Genomic DNA, 15,862 nt, shown 5'->3' with positions numbered 1-15,862 from the left:
AAATGTTCTTTTAGGTTAATAAATCTTTCATTCTTCCCACCTAACTCTTACTGTCAGAGAGCGTGCTGAAGTTCTTAACTATTAAAACTTTGTTTACAGGAGAACTGAAAAGCAAAGCCTTGACAACTTTAGAAAAATGGTGCCAAACACAAGTTTTGCTTGCATAAAGCACAAAAAAAGGAAGCAAAATTATCATTTGTGATTTTCAAAGCTTTTTGCCACTTACAAAACAAAAAAAAAAAAAAAGGAAAAATTGATAAAAACTGTCACAGCAAGTATTACCTGCAAGATCACAGGCAGCTCTTTTCTGAGATGCACAGGTGCTATAGACTGCACCTCAAGTACTGTGTTCAGCTTTGGGTCCCTCACTACAAGGAGGACATCGAGGCCTTGGAGCATGTCCAGAGCAGGGCTACAAAGCTGGTGAAGGGCCTGGAGGACAAGTCCTGTGAGGAGTGGCTGAGGGAACTGGGGTTGTTTGCTCTAGAGAAGAGAAGGCTCAGGGAGACCTTATTGCTCCCTACAACTACTTGAAAGGAAGGTGTGGGGAGCTGGGGGTCAGCCTCTTCTCACAGGTAACTAGTGATAGGATTGGAGGAAATGGCCTCAAGTTGTGCCAGGGGAGGTGTAGGTTGGAAATTAGGAGACGTCTCTTCTCAGAAAGAATAGCCAGGCATTAGAACAGATTGCCCAGGGAAGTGGTGGCGTCACGGTCTCTGGAGGGTGTTTAAGGAAAGGCTGGACGTGGTGCTTAGGGACATGGTTTAGTGGGTGACAGTGGTGGTAGGGGAATGGTTGGATCTTGGAGATCTTTTCCAACCTTAATGATTCTGTGACCTCCAAACAAGAAGCAACTCCATTGGCAAGGAGTTGTTTCTTACTTAAAATGTTTGAGATAAGACAAAACCACTGAGCAGCTAGTATCAGCAGATAATCATTTACAACTGAGGGAATGAGCAAACAAATCTTATGTCTTTGAAGCTGGACTAAGTTCCAAGGAAGGACAGAGTTTCATCTAGGATTTACCAACCAAATTAGTGCTATGACAGACTTATGCATGGGAATGAACCTCTCAAACCTAAAAGCATTTTATTACAGGGTGAATGTTCAGGAATACTTGAAATTTTGTAGGCAGCCTGATCTAGTTTCTCCAGCTCAAATAAGTTCTCCTAACTGTCTCAGATCTAATGGCGGCCTCTTGAAAAATTGGTCTGCAAGGTATGGTCAGAGCTTTCTTCTTTAAGAGCTATCACTAAATCTAAGTTATTTAAAATACTGGATCTATCATGAAAATAGGCTGTTGCTGTTTTGAATTTGTCAAACCCCACACTCAAATTATGAATTAAAATTTTTTGCTTAACTTAGATCTAACTTTAGATTAGTCTTAAGATTTCTAAAAAGCTTAGCTTTGTCTGTGTAAGCAGTCATCTTATAAATTTAATAGGATTATTTTGAACAGTACTTGCTTGCTATTTTTTTCTAATGTATTTCAAGATCGAGAATTACAACTTTGAAATAGCATTTATTAGAAAATACCATAATGTATTTTAGAAATCTGTAACAAAATGACTCTTGAATACTCTTTTTTGCTGAACTAGAGGTCACCAACCAAATTAGTTATTCTATAGTTATTTCTAGATATTAAAAAAATAACATGAATAAGTATATATGAAAATATAAATATTTAATTCTATATTTTTAATTAAAACTTTGTTCAAAATAAATAGTTTCTAGGACTTGTTCAGTCTCCACACAATCATATCAGAACTGAGCTGAGCTTCTGCTAGTTTCAAAGCCATTTCCTGATAAAGGGTACCATTCATTGTTTGATTCATATTTAGCACACTCTCTTCCCGTTCATTCTGAAGCTTCATTCTGAATTGCTGAACTTTGTCCTCACTGTCCAGTAAAGAAGTCACAGGAGCATCACTGATTTTTTTGCCAGGCTCATTCTGCCTTATCAAACTGTTTTCAGCTTTACTTTCTTTTGAGGAGAGAGAAGTCCGTGAGGTGAGCATTTCTTTTTCCAAAGCCAGCGCTAACTGCTCAGTAAGTACATCTTTGCTTCCAGATTTCAGGAGCTTTACATCACAACTTGGTGGGAGAACTTTAGTGAGGCTATGAAGACACTGGAACAAGACTGTCAGACTTCTGTAAAATAAGAGTATTGTAATTAATCTACCTTGTATGTTCAAAATTCAATAGTGGCAACTATAGTAATGCTACTTTAAATCAAACAGGGAAAAAACTTAGGATGATTATGGTTTTAAGTACTGTGTATGCAGCATACACAACCATAAGCAAGGACTGTCTAATGGAGTGCACTTAGCCAATGTACACAAAAAAAATGTTGGTTCAGCAATATAAATAATCTACATTAAAATAAATGCAGTTACAAGAGTATCTCTTCTGTCTTTAAGAAGTATTTCATCGTATGTAAGGGCCACATGGGATAACACAAAGAAATATGCTTCCTGGTCTGCATGCAAAGGCAAAAAAAAGTCAGTTATATTCATAGGTTGTTGCTATCAGTAGATATGTACTGCACAGCTATTTGGTGGCTCACTACTTGTCTTTTTTGGAATGGTCACTGGTAAGAAAGTGTTACACTTAAATTCAGATATTCAAAATTAGTAAGGATCCCGAATAAAATAGTGTTGTGTACATCAGGGAACTGACTCCCCTAGACACCAGTATAGTGTATACAATGCAGTGACAGACTGACACACATTCTAAGAGGAATGCAGAGTTTTTCAAAATATTCTTATTTCCTTTATATGGCCAGATGAGCTCTGCAGATGTCTTTTGATTAAAAAAAAAAAATGTTTCAGAACAAAAGACAAACAAAAAGCATCCACAAGCATCTGCAAATAGCTAGGTTTCTCACGCTGATCAGAAAGGCATTTTTATTTGTAGTTTAAATTCAATTGTTTTTTAAAATTCTCTTAAAAATTTTCTTAAAAAAACAACAAATATTATCAGCATATGTTCATATTACTCTAAGAATAATGAATATAAAATTATGATTGGCTGAAAAGAATAAAAGAAATAGTACCAAGTGCATATTAAAGGAGACTAGAATATTTGGAATCCAATGTACTACCAAAACAAAATTAAATATTACAACTCATGCTCTGACATTGTTCTGATATGAAACCAATTCTATGCAGCTGTAGGAAACAATATAAAGATGATCTAAAGCGTATATGTTAGATAAATATATTCCACACTTTTTGACCAATTTTACCTGCAAAATAGCGTTAGAACTCCTTCAAATGGACTTTTCAGGGTCCAGTTAAAAACTGTACTGTATACATTTCCTGCTTTATGACAGAACATATAGTCATGGCATTCTTTAAATGGCGTGCACTCCATTTCTCCAAGTAACCATGAATTTACTGAAGTTAGTGTGAAGTCAGAAGACTGAATCTGAAAGGAAAATCTCATAGATGCTGCAAGGACAGCGAGTATGTCTTCCATGGAACCTGCAAGAAAATACAGTAAAAAGATATTTGACCTAAATATTTTGATCAGGTTGCATGCAGTAAATGTGAATAGATTTTTGCTTCACACTCCTAGTGTTACTTGGAGAGTCTGTACCTGCATTCGAGTGTTCTCTGGAAATTTTCTTCTCACCTAAATTCTTATACCTACTTCTGTCAAGCAAAATGGTTACCTGATTAACAGAGCCTCATCTGTATAAAAAGAGAGCTCTAAAGACAAGCATCACCTTGCCAAACGAATACTATTAATAGCCTCCTATGATAGTAAGATGACACACTGGTGTTAGCTGATGATATAGCATTAAAGGAAGAAATTATAACTCATTGAAAATGATCAGAAAGACATTTCACTACATTAGTAAAAGCCCAGTTCAAAACCAGTTGAATCAGGAACTTTAAAAGAAAAAAAAATAATAGATGTGAAGATGAGGAAAAGCTTCAATTACTTTGGTATTATTTGGAAAATAGTAATACTAAGTCAGAAAAGTGTGTCTAATCAATACTAAATATCTTAGATGAAAAAAAAGCAGGATGCAGCTTTCCATGTTCAGACTTATCTTTAAAGTTAACCTTTCCAGATGCACTTCAGCACCAATGCTATCACAAAACCTTACAGCAATGCTTTTTTCCATTTTGAAAAGTTTCTTCTGCCTTGTATTTCACCCATCTCTAAATTGAAAAAATCTGTGCAGTTTGCATTCAAAGAGAGAGACATAACTACACCCTGAAAACTTAGCCTCATCTAGAATAAACAGAAGAATCAACCACATATTTATGAATCCAAATCATATCAAGCCATTTACCTGTACAGTAACTATTATCCCTTAGCATCTTTACTGAGTATTTTCCATCTGAGATATCTTCCAGACTTAATAAAACTTTCCCACAGAGTAAAGTGATCTTTTTGCTCTTCTGTAAACCATCATTCTGATGTTTTTGTTTCTTTGCATGTAGTAGAACTACACAACATACACAATGAAATGCCAATAACGGTGAAAGGCTGGTAACAGCAGTGACTGTCTTCGCTCCTTCCAGATTAATCTTTGAACATTTCTTATGAACCTGGTTTTTCAGATCATTCTTGCTATGCAAGTCCAATTTCATCTTTTTCGGTGGAGGCTCAATTTGACACGAGGAAACAGATAATGCTGAGAAGGCTTTGTTCAGCTTAATGATTTTATTCCGACACTCAATAATTGGAGAAATTGAAGAGAAGTCTTGATCCACCACTAAAGATAAACTGACATCACTCAGTGACCTGTAAAAATCCATGTAAGATGACTGCACGCACAGAATGCATTTCGCCTCTGACAAATAACCAAAACTTTTCAGACATATACAGACTTGTAAGACTACCAAAGTCCAATATCATTCCAAATTAATTCAGAGAACGCACAAAGAGTATATTTTGAATGACTGTTTCATCTAAGCTTGGTATTAAGAGCTTCTAGGATTTCGATGCCTCACTTTAACTCAAGTAATTTGGGCATTTCATTCCCCCAGAATATGTTGAAAATTCTACATAACTATTGCAGATACTCTACAGCATTTGTAATCTATTTTTAAAATCCAAATCTTTTAATGATAAATTCAGAAAATATCAGCTCTACTGTCTTTGAGGTTTAACTAAAAGCTATTCTAGTATTTTATATTGCTTTTTAGGTATTCAAACAAAAGCGTGCGTAGAGAGTCAAATAAAAGATTTAAAATACCATTTCCTTAAACATTCAGTAATTTCCTGAAATGTATGAAGTGCTTTGTTCATTCAACACAGGGTTCTTCCATGAAATCCTAATAGCAGTGTTTCTGATCTTCTCTTAATGAAGATTCTTTTTTTCTGTCAATCAACTCAGTCTCAAGATGTCACTGACACCTGAAAGTCTTATAAATGTCTAATTTTCTTCACAGAGAAGTATCACCACATTACAGTGCAATCTAAAATATCACTATAATCTTGCATTAGTAGGAAGCCCAAAAAATAATCAGTAAAGACTTGCAGCTTTGGGGTAGAAAGAAGGAAAGCCCTTTTACCAGGAACCACAGGTTGTTGTACAGAGTATTGAACCGGAGACCAGAAGACCTAGATTCTGCTGCTAGCCTACCAGGTAACCTTTGACAAATGATCTCAGAAGATCTTCACAGATTTTTTCTCAGCTGTAAAAATGGGGGATAGGGCAATCTTGCTGCTGATTTTTAAAGAACAGTTACAAATCTTGAGGGCTTCTGAAGCTATACAGGAATTAGGTATTTCAATTTCAAAACCAAATTGTCATCAAAGCTAAAAGAATACGCACTGGAAAGGCAAAAGCAATCTCTTGCCTTGGTGGCTCTTAATAGGCCATCAAGAAGGCAAGGTCAACTTTCCTGTAAAGTTACAGCAACCTGGCAGTTGAGCAATAATATACCCACAGCTCCAGCAGAGCAGCCAAAGGGCCTAATAGGTCAGCTCCCTCACAGCCACCGGAATTATTTTCAGTGGCATCAACACTCTTTAAGCTTACCCTAACACAGCCTCAGCTACACAGCATGTGGGAATATAGGTCAAAAGGCAAGTTCTGTCTCCACCAGCGTAAGTTTGTTTAATGTAATCCTGCTTCTTTAAAAAGTATGCTTCAAATTATCTCCCTCCATCTAAGAGGGAAATGACATCAGTAGTAATTACTACCAGAACTAAGCAATCGTAATGTACAAAATAAACAAATCATTATAATGACAATAAGAATAAACAAACAGTTTTGAAACTTTAAGTATTGAATGCCTCTTTGTTCCATGTAATTTACATAATAAATTGGCTTAGCAAATACTTTATTTGATTGGATATTGACTTTAGCATTGCTGAACACTATTAAGTTGATCAGAGAATTTAAAATGTTTTCTTCTGCACTTCTTTTTAAGCAAATCGCATTCTAGGAATGGCAAGATATTAACACTAAGGCAGCAGGAATGTTATAGCTAGGACAGAACTAAATTTACACTACTTGCTGACGTCAGTATACCTTACTTATGCTAATAGAAACTATAGAGAACCATAATTGTTGTCAAAGAAAGCTGTTATAAAAAGTCTCCAGTAACGATGTAGTTATATTGATGCAGCTAATTTTTGGCTATATAACGCATTTTTTGCACAGTGCTAGAGAGAGACAAGCTGCAGCAACAACACTGGCAAGAGACACACGTGAAACAATTTATACACACAATGAGAAAAGTCAAATCTCAAAAATCCACTCTTGGTACTGCAGGGCTTAACTTGTAGTCTCAATTTCTATAAAACTACAGAACGAAATTATTAGATTCATATACTTACAAGGAAAATGATTCAGTTACTTTTACTCCAACTACCAAGCTTTCACCCACAACACGCTGCCACAGTTTCTCTATGAAGTGGTCTGGAACTTTAGATGTCGATGATGCCTCTTTACTAAGAGAATGAGGAGGATTTTCTACATCATCCCAGAGAGAGACAAGACCTTCCTTACAGAAAAATGTTTGTTTAAATAAATTAAGTGCATATACTTGTTCTTTTTCATATTGCATTATTTAGTGTTTTGCCAGAAGTGATCCCTGGAAGTGCTTTTAAGATACATAAAATGAAATCTATATAAACTAGTTTGTTCTCTAGAATAGATTTAAAATATATAATTGCCTTTTCTTAAAACACAAGCTGTCATGACAAAAGCAACTCATTCTCTCCTAAGCAGCATGAGTATGAATCTTGTACTGTAATATAACTAATTATCCTAAGAAGACTTAAGGTATTAGAAGTTATATTATATTATTACATTAATTGCTTAAAATTTGCCATTTAACCTGGCTGAAGGGGACCTGAAGGGGACAACAACATTAACTGAAATATCAAGATTATTTCAGGTAAGTTAAGATATTTATTTAAGGAAACATACTAAAATAACATTTGAACAAACCCCATCACCTTTTTAGCTTCAATTCACTCTGCCCCTGTTACAAAATCAATTTTGCTTACACAAATCTATCACAGCTAATTTTTCGTATCAAATAACTGTCCATGATCTAACATGTTATCTAGGCAACTGTGCCAATTAGGACTGTACGCTCCCCCTGCTGTTTGTCACTAACTCTTTGTTAGGAGTTTACACCTCCATCCAACCTAGTCAGGAGGTACTGTGTGAATCAATTTCAAGGAAAAGCAATTAAATTTACTCTTATCTACATACACTGACAGGTTAAGAGAATGAACCAGACTTTACTTAGAGCAAATTAGTGAGTTTTGATAGTGGCAATCCATACTGATAAAAGTAACAAATGGTTGAGGGAAGCACCCTGTGCAAATGGCTCAGCAGAACTCAGAAGTGGTCTGTGCTCTCCTCTGCTTTTTACCTTTTTTGCGGCTGGTAGAATATGGCTTCTTTCTTCAACAAGATCTATTAATGCTCTGCATGATTCAATAAGAACCCTCTTTTTGAGACCTAAATGCTGCTGGAGCTCTCGAACAGAAGAAAGACCAGCCTGTAAAAGATAAAAATGATCAGACTTTGGCTTTAGTCTACAGCAAGAAAGAACTGGTATTGAAGCTACCAAGATATCCTTTAGCTTTCCATTTTAAGCAAGCATCACAACCTGTTGTTCCTCAAAAAGCGCTTCTAAAAATTGTTCGGGTCAGGTTACTCTGCTGCCAAAATATGAATCTAAGAGTCCTGGCCTCTTAAAATTAAAGCTTGAGCTGAACTTAAACTTCTAAAGTAAATATTCTCAAATCGGGTAGGTAATCTCCTTAATTATTGCTCCTACTTTTGTAATGACATCAATTTTGATTTTTTGTCAGGACTTGCAGTGATTATTTTTCAAGGAAATATATTGAAAAGTCGACAGTTTTACAGACAGACAAATATGTAGGCTAATTCTCAGTGGTGTTTTTTTGTTGTTGTTGTTGTTTTGTTTTTTTTTTTAAAAAAAAAAAAAAAAAAGGCACGCCGGCTCCAGATTATTAGTTTAAGAAAACTCCTCAAAACTGTCCTCTGGAAGACAAGATCCCAAGAAGTCTGCTACCATCAAAAGACGTGAGAACAAAGCTTACCATTAGAACCGAAAACCAGCCTCTAAACTAATAAAGAAATAGAAAGACATCAAGATAAGTTATCACCAACTGGCAAGACTGAATAAAAAGCACTCCAAATAACAGAAATGATGCCATTTGCTTAAGCTGCAACAGTAAAGAGCATTTAGAGCAAGTAGTACCTATCATAAAACAAAATGATTCACCACCTATCAAACCATGTGTCCAAAGTACCAGATTCCACAAAATACTCCAATGCCAGATTTGGGGTGGAGAAAGAAAAGGAAAAGTTAAGAAGATGTTTCTACGATCTCTTCCTAATTGCAGTTATCAGAATACCAAAACATTACTCGGTCCCACTGGTGAGTAACTCCCGAGTGAGCAACTGAGATACAGAAAACAAACAGGAATGCACAGACTAAAAGACAAAATGGCCAAGGATTCACTCATCTATGCTTGCTGACCCATCTAACTTTTGCAAGTGCTTCTTCCCCTCACAAAGCAACAGGAATGAGAACTGAAATTTATCACATGGCAAAACTAGACTAACATGTGGCTACTGTTGTCTCTGCAAGAAGGGAAATGCACATTCTCTGTCTCATATCTCAAGATGTGCTGACCAACAAGTGTTGGCAGAAGTCACAACCTTTGCGCTGTGGAACTGAGAAAATAAGAGTGTATCACTTTAAAACAGAAGATAAATACCAACATAAAACCATTGCAGTAAAGAGTTGAACACAACAGAGCTAAGAGAAAATCCAGCGTAAACAGCAGAACAGATGAATCACTGTCTGAAACAAAACAAATTAAGGCAGAGACTTAGTGTCAAGTAAAACAGCCAGTGCTTTGACACGCTGCTGTTAAAGTTACAATATTCGTAATTAAATAAATAAATAAAGCTAAAACTACCAAGAACTGTGGCCTTTTTGCAAAGGGAATGAAAAGGAAGATTTATTATAAGACTTAAAATACTGTGAAAAGTAAAGGTGAAACAGAAAAAGTAGACAAAGCCAAAGAGAAACCTAATTCAGAGGCCTAGAATATGAAGCTGCTGCTACAGTAAGTAACAGGCTCTGTGGTTTTCTAGTGACTAAAATCCGTTATGAAAAAAACAAACTGAAAAAAGGGTCGATTTACAGCAAAGACAGAAGAATAACTACTGAAAGTTCAGACTAAACACAGTAATAAAAATTAGTTGTACATAACATTTCTTGAATACTTCCCACCCACTACCGAATCAACATTACTAGGACAGGAACAGAAACAATTAGACATTGTAGCAATCCAATAAATCAGAAGGATGTGAGAAAAACAAAAACAAAAAAAACACCAACCCTGCCCTGAAACAGGCAAGCTGAGTTGAAGGAAGCAATTTTATCACAGTCAAAAGAACACGGCATTATAATCCTTACAAAATTGTTCAGTAGCTGGATGTAGATCAGGCCAGCACTCCTGCCAGAACAGCCAACTAAAATCATCAGAAACCCTGTAACTGTGGCTGTTGTAGTGTAGCTGCACTACTCTGTCAAAGGAAGTTTTCCTCAGAAGATACTGTAACGAATGTTAAGGAAGAATGAAGGAAGAATGAATGCATGAGAAACTTAGAACAGTTACAAAAATACACTTCCAGATTTTTCAGTTTTACCATCTGCAAAATGCAGCTTATACATATTACTGTGCATAATTTAAATGCAGCCTATTCCTATGGAGTGGAGCACAACTCAGTCCTGCCAAAGTTTTCACGTGGCTAGGAAACAACTATGCGAGTGTAGAATATTTAGGGGTAAAAACAGAGGTATGAGAAAGGGCTGCATTTGCTATTTCACTCTGTCCTAACATAGCAGATAGCACAGAGACTGTCAAAGCACGATTAGATTGCAAATTTCTACAGGACCCAAATTTTGATAACGAATATCAGAGCCCCCACTCCAAAGCTAAATAACTTTTGGACTTTTCCAAGCTAAGCAGGTTCCATGCACTATTGTATCAAATAACCATCCTTGAAATTCAGTAATAAATCAGATTGCAACAAAGCAGCAACAGCACTTTACTATTCAGGGAAACACAAAACAGCGGAGATCTCAACAGGGAAGCAACACCAAGGCACCTACGTCCAAATTCATCACCATGGCAATGGCAAAGATTTACAGCATTAAAACATAAGAGGATTTTTGATTTGCTTGTAGTGCTTGTGCTAGCATGTGGTTTTGGAAATTAGAGATCTACTACTTAAAAATATATATATTTATGACGGATTCTGTGTCTCTGTCAGAAGGACTGTGTCAGCAGATGATACATGAGAACTTCAGCCAGTGGCTTGCTTCTACCAGAGCCATTAGAATGTGCAAAACAGAGTATTCATTTGATCCTAGCACAGATCCACCAAGATGTAAAACAGAAAACCAGCTGGTATTTTAAAAAAGACCAATGTCAAAAGACAAGTTACATAAAACATTTTGCAGTCAGTGGCAGGGCAGACATCTTCATGATCAAACTGGAAGGATCAACAAACAAGAGGGAAAACTAATGTCTGTCTGGCAGAGGGAGAAAGTAGCTTACTAAGTAAGGACAGACTATAGGAACAAATAATTCAATTTTAAAATATTTGACTACCAAAAGAGTCTAAAAAGAGAAAGTAGTGTATTGTGAAGGAAATATGCACTTTTTTATGTGAAAGCCAATAAGCCTCTAATGCACAAAGCAAATAGCTGTGAAAATCTAGGGTTGGAAGGGACCTCCTGAGGTCTTTGGAATTAATCAAACTACTTTCTTCTGCCTTCCAGGAAAGGCAAATCCATTTTTCAGTGTTTTCCAAGAAACAGTTATCTTTTGAATGACAACTCCAAACATCTCTTCTGTCATTAAAAAATAGAAAAATCTCCTTTTTCAGTCTTTCCGTAATGGATCAGATTCCTGCTTTTATCTGAGTCCTAAATTTTTCCCAGTCAACTTGCTTCAATTTTTAAGGGCTGGAGATCCATCTGCCACAACACTGAAGTTTTCACTAGTTCTCAAATGAACAGAATAATTACCTTCTATCTTGTACTTAAAGCACTCTCAACAAACTAACAACATTCTTACATCATTGGCTCACTTTGAGATTTATGCTATCTCCTTAAGTTTCTGGGTTTTGCTGTTGTTTTTAATTTTCCTATTTGGTCAATTGCTAGCCGTCTACCTTAGACCAAGGTAACTACATGCAGTTCTGAAAAAGAACATATTGGAGAGCACGCTGGAGGTTTACTAACAGAATGAAAGTTAGAAAGTTGCATTTTCACGTTTCACTAGCAGCCAACAATATATTCCCATTATTACTTATATTCCAGCAAGTTTCCCCCAGCTTGTTTTATAAATGAAGCTAATTAAAAGGATACATTTTAACTTCACTCACTCTACTTTGCAATATTAGCCTAAGAAAGATGTTAATAACTGGAAGAAAACTGTCAGCAGGTGATGAAATAACCATGGTCACTAAGTAGGGCAGAAGTCAAAATTGACTTGACTGAAGTCCATAGACAAAGGAAAAGTTGATTCTTTCAGGATTAGCTGCTGCTCATTGGCACTCTTTTGGGAACCTGTCACTACACTGTCTCAAAGCACGTAATGCCGAGCAAAATAAGTAGCCACTCTGATTTTATAAAACTGGTTGTTTAGTATCTAACAGTAAAATGACTGTTACAAAGCCTTTAAAAGATGGCTTCAGCATTATCTCAAAATTTTAAATAAAATTAGACCCTTCTGATTACCCATATGCATTTATAACTGAGAGAACTGAAGCAGACTACCACCAGTTCAGGAATGGACACTAAATAACATTGTTTTCTCCATTAATCACTTCTCCAATAAAAACAGCATCAGTATCGTTAACCTTACCCTTTGGGTAATGTAATGATAAAGTAATGTGGAGAGAATACAGAGGCTATATACAGAAAATACAGAGTACTATGGAGTACAAACCTGTAATCTTTTTTCAAGAGCTTGGATGGTAAGCAAACCATTCTCTTGCAATCCTTCTGCAGCAGGAACATCATCTTTGTAGTTAATACCACTCTAAAAAAAAATAAATTAAAAAAGTAAAAAGCTGAAAGAAAGGTACAGGCTATTACATCCTACTAAAATAAAGGGAGGGGGGGGTTACAGGGAACACCATAAGAGTAACCATATGCATTCTAAAAGAAAAGTTTTATCTTCTGAAAGCAATTAGCGTTTGGTAGTATATAACAAAAAGGCCCATTTATGAGAAGATAATTGATAGATAATTTACCTTAATTTTCCTAGCTAGAAGCTAGGAAACTTGTAGCAAACTTGTTGCACATCTGAAACATTTTCAACCACATTATTTTAAATTCCTGAAAGAATGCTGATGCTGTCCAGAAAGCAAAACAACCTCCTCAGGTAACTTACATTGCAATTCAGACTCAGAGAGTGTTGTATTCAAAATTCGGGGCATTTTGCAACAGACATCCAATTTCACTTTGTACCAGTATCTTAATAATTTCTTGAGAGTTTTTAATTTAGTAAGCACAGACTGAGCAGCTGAGAAAAGGCAAACTGAACTTACTTCATAGTTGACTTTCCCCAAATCCGTTATTTTGAATGTACTTAACAAGTCCGTACTGGAGTCATCCTTAAAAAGCAGCAACAGTTGGTCAGTTCCACAGCCAACAAAATCATCTACCAGAACAGACTTCACCTTCTGCCACTTGGAAGCAACCTACAGTAGAAGTTTCAAAATACATATATTGGAATAAATCTTGTACTTGAGATGTTGTTTTGATGAAGTTTGCTTTTTAGAATGAGGCACCCTAATTGAGTGTCTGGAATACAGTGATTTCGTAAGTTTCAAGATCTTAATCCATTGTTTGGAGCCTCTGTAACACTGGGAAAGCCTAGCCACTCCTCTTTGAAGACCACTTTCCAGGACACAGGTGGCAGAGACTGCACTTTTTCAGTGTAGTCAAACAGATGAATAGCTGAATGCTGTGCAAGTTATTTAGAACGCACAATAATTTCAGATCACTTCCAGATATTCTACCTTTTACATTCAGAAAAATGTGTAGCCATACACAACAAAGATAACTGAGATGTAAAGCCAAAATTGTACAGTAACAATATCTATAAAATGCTGAGGACCAGACACTTTCATTTCCTGAGTTACGTGACTTCTTGACAGATTATTACAAAACCCTAGCAGTTTTGTAACTACTGACTTCAGGAAAGAAAAGCGAGGTTGGAGTTACATGATCTTTGTGGTCCCTTCCAACACAAGCCATTCTATGATGTCTTAGAAGCAGCGTGTTTGTTTTTTTTTTTTTGTGACTGGGAAGTAAGACTCAAAAGCTTCTCAATTTCAAGAAAGGTATGCTTTAAAACAATACAAATTTACTATCATTTTAACCTAAAATACGTAAACCCATTTGTAACTATCTTATAACTTTAAGTCCTCATACTATGTAAGCTTTTAATTATCAGCAGAAGCTTTGGCCTAGGCTTATAAAAATGCATTATTAAATACTAGAATCCAGGATTTATTTTCAAATCTGTAAGAAATAAATGAAAGTTTTTCATTACTCATACTTAAAACAGGTTATTTTAACACAATCAACACCAACAAAAAGGTGTTATAGGACCTGAACATGTAGGTTTTTCACTTGCAGAAGCTTCAGGTAAGACAATATGTACAAAAAAAATAGGATAGTAAAAGGGAGCTATTGAAGGCCACAAATACCTGTAAGTTCTCACTCCGTACAACACACACATTCCCAGAGGCAAAAGACACAATAAATAGCAAATGATTGCCACTGGTTACAGCTGTTTTTATTGACCACGGTTTCTCATAAGGAAGCTCGCAAACACCTTTAGGGTGACCATCTTGGAACCAGATGAGTTGATTCTTGTGGGTGACGGCAACCACTGATGTTCTGAGCTGCTTTTTCAGCATCTCGCTCTTACAGACGTGGACAGAGGACACCACTCTGCTGTACGCGTGGGGCATGAAGCACGTGCTGGCCAGCATTTTCTGCGCTTCGATCGCGTAGCCGAAGAACTCGGTGCCCCAGATGGCTCTGTCCGAAGCGGAGAGCCCATCCTCAGCTTCGTCCTCTTGCAAGCGAGCAGTTCGCACCCCTAGGACTACAGTGCCTTCTCCTTCGATTTCCCCTGCCCACACCACAGAAGAAAGTTGAACGGGCGGGCTTCGCACCGTGCCGGTGCCAGGGGAGATGTAGAAGAGCCTGTCAGCGTGCCTCCACAGCACCGTAGGGCCGCCGAGCAGCCTGACGTCCTCCTTCAGCTCGTAGTCCAGCTCGAACTGACAGGAGAGCTCGAAGCGGTTGGAGGCGTGCACGGCGAGGAGCAGGTACTCGAGGGCCTCGCTCCTCTTCCTCCTCCTCAGCAGCACGCAGGGCAGCACCACCCCCGTGGCGGCGTGCGCGGCGCAGCCGCAGCAGACGATGGCGGCGTCGCGGCGCCGGCCCCGCAGCCCGAAGGCCCCGCTCGAGCCGCCGCCGAAGCGCCCGCCGCCCAGCGCCGTCCTCCTCAGCCGCAGCTCCGCCTCCGCCAGCCACAGCACCAGCACCTGCCCGCCGAAGGGCAGGGCGTGCGCCCCGCCGCCACCCGGGGGCTCCGCGGCCATCCCTGAGGCAGCAGCGGGGCCGTTGGAGCCCCAACGGAATTAACGGAAAGCGAGAGGGGAGGGGGGGGAGGGGAGGGGAGAGGAGGCGGCGCGCACCCGTCCGAACCTCCCGCCGCCGCGCGCGGGGCACGACGGGAGGAGGGCGGGAGGGGGCGTGGCCTCACCTCACGAGCCCCGCCCCTTTCCCCTCGCCGCCCCGCCCCTCCCGCGGGGTCACGCGGCGCGCGGCCCCGCCCCTCCCCACTGCTTCCTGCCCCCCGGAGCATGGCTGACGTGAGTGGGCTCGCGCCGCTACCCCCCCCCCTCCTTTCCCTTACAGCGGGCGGTTGGCGACCGTTGGGGGCGGTTGGCGGCGGTTGGGGGGTGCTGCGCGCCCTCCTCACGCCCCCCCCCTCTTTCTCTCTTTCTCTCTCTCTTTCTCTTTTCTCCCCTTTTTTGTCGTTCGCCCTCAGCAGCGCCGGGACAAGGCGGCGCTGGTCAGCGAGACGAGGCGGCGCTTCGAGGCCGAGTACCTGCCAGGTGAGCCCCGGCCCCGCTGCGCCCCTCGCTCGCCTCAGGGGGTTCCCCCCCGCCGTGGCTTCGCCCGGGCTGCTTGTGGTGCTGGGCTCGGCGCTTGGCGGCCCCAGGGGAGAAATGTCCTGCCCTCCGCCGGCTGGCGTGGGGATGGAGCCGGTTTCCCGGAGCATCTCCAGCCTT

The 15,862-nt window shown here is 39.1% G+C and overlaps 2 protein-coding genes across 2 annotated transcripts in view; one reads left to right on the top strand and one right to left on the bottom strand.

Annotated features, from left to right (window-relative positions):
• Nucleotides 1-1,667: 1,667 nt before the first annotated feature.
• Nucleotides 1,668-15,298, bottom strand: FANCB (FA complementation group B). Its single transcript, XM_005015184.6, has 8 exons — nt 14,261-15,298; nt 13,094-13,246; nt 12,490-12,582; nt 7,857-7,985; nt 6,808-6,974; nt 4,307-4,761; nt 3,248-3,485; nt 1,668-2,151 (listed from the first exon to the last, which is right to left on the bottom strand). The coding sequence occupies exons 1-8, from the start codon at nt 15,164-15,166 to the stop codon at nt 1,731-1,733; spliced, it is 2,562 nt and encodes an 853-aa protein (XP_005015241.4). The 5' UTR covers nt 15,167-15,298; the 3' UTR covers nt 1,668-1,730.
• Nucleotides 15,299-15,345: 47 nt separating this feature from the next.
• Nucleotides 15,346-15,862, top strand: part of MOSPD2 (motile sperm domain containing 2) — a 34,638-nt gene continuing 34,121 nt past the window's right edge. The window contains exons 1-2 of the mRNA XM_038172966.2: nt 15,346-15,439; nt 15,622-15,685. Coding sequence (XP_038028894.2) covers nt 15,431-15,439; nt 15,622-15,685 — 73 coding nt within the window. The 5' untranslated portion in view covers nt 15,346-15,430. The remainder of the gene's footprint in view (nt 15,440-15,621; nt 15,686-15,862) is intronic.

This window comes from Anas platyrhynchos, chromosome 1 (assembly GCF_047663525.1).
Source record: "Anas platyrhynchos isolate ZD024472 breed Pekin duck chromosome 1, IASCAAS_PekinDuck_T2T, whole genome shotgun sequence".
In the NCBI taxonomy this organism is placed as follows: Eukaryota; Metazoa; Chordata; class Aves; order Anseriformes; family Anatidae; genus Anas; species Anas platyrhynchos.
Note: the sequence above shows the minus strand (reverse complement) of the source record. Positions and strands in the feature narration are given on the sequence as shown.

Excerpts from the sequence above, each read along its gene's own strand:
- FANCB (XM_005015184.6), bottom strand. The coding sequence starts at position 15,166 with ATGGCCGCGGAGCCCCCGGGTGGCGGCGGGGCGCACGCCCTGCCCTTC. Across the intron at positions 6,975-7,856 it reads TTCTACCAGCCGCAAAAAAG|GAAGGTCTTGTCTCTCTCTG; the intron begins GTAAAAAGCAGA and ends TTTTTCTGTAAG. Across the intron at positions 4,762-6,807 it reads GTAACTGAATCATTTTCCTT|GTCACTGAGTGATGTCAGTT; the intron begins GTAAGTATATGA and ends GGATTTTTACAG.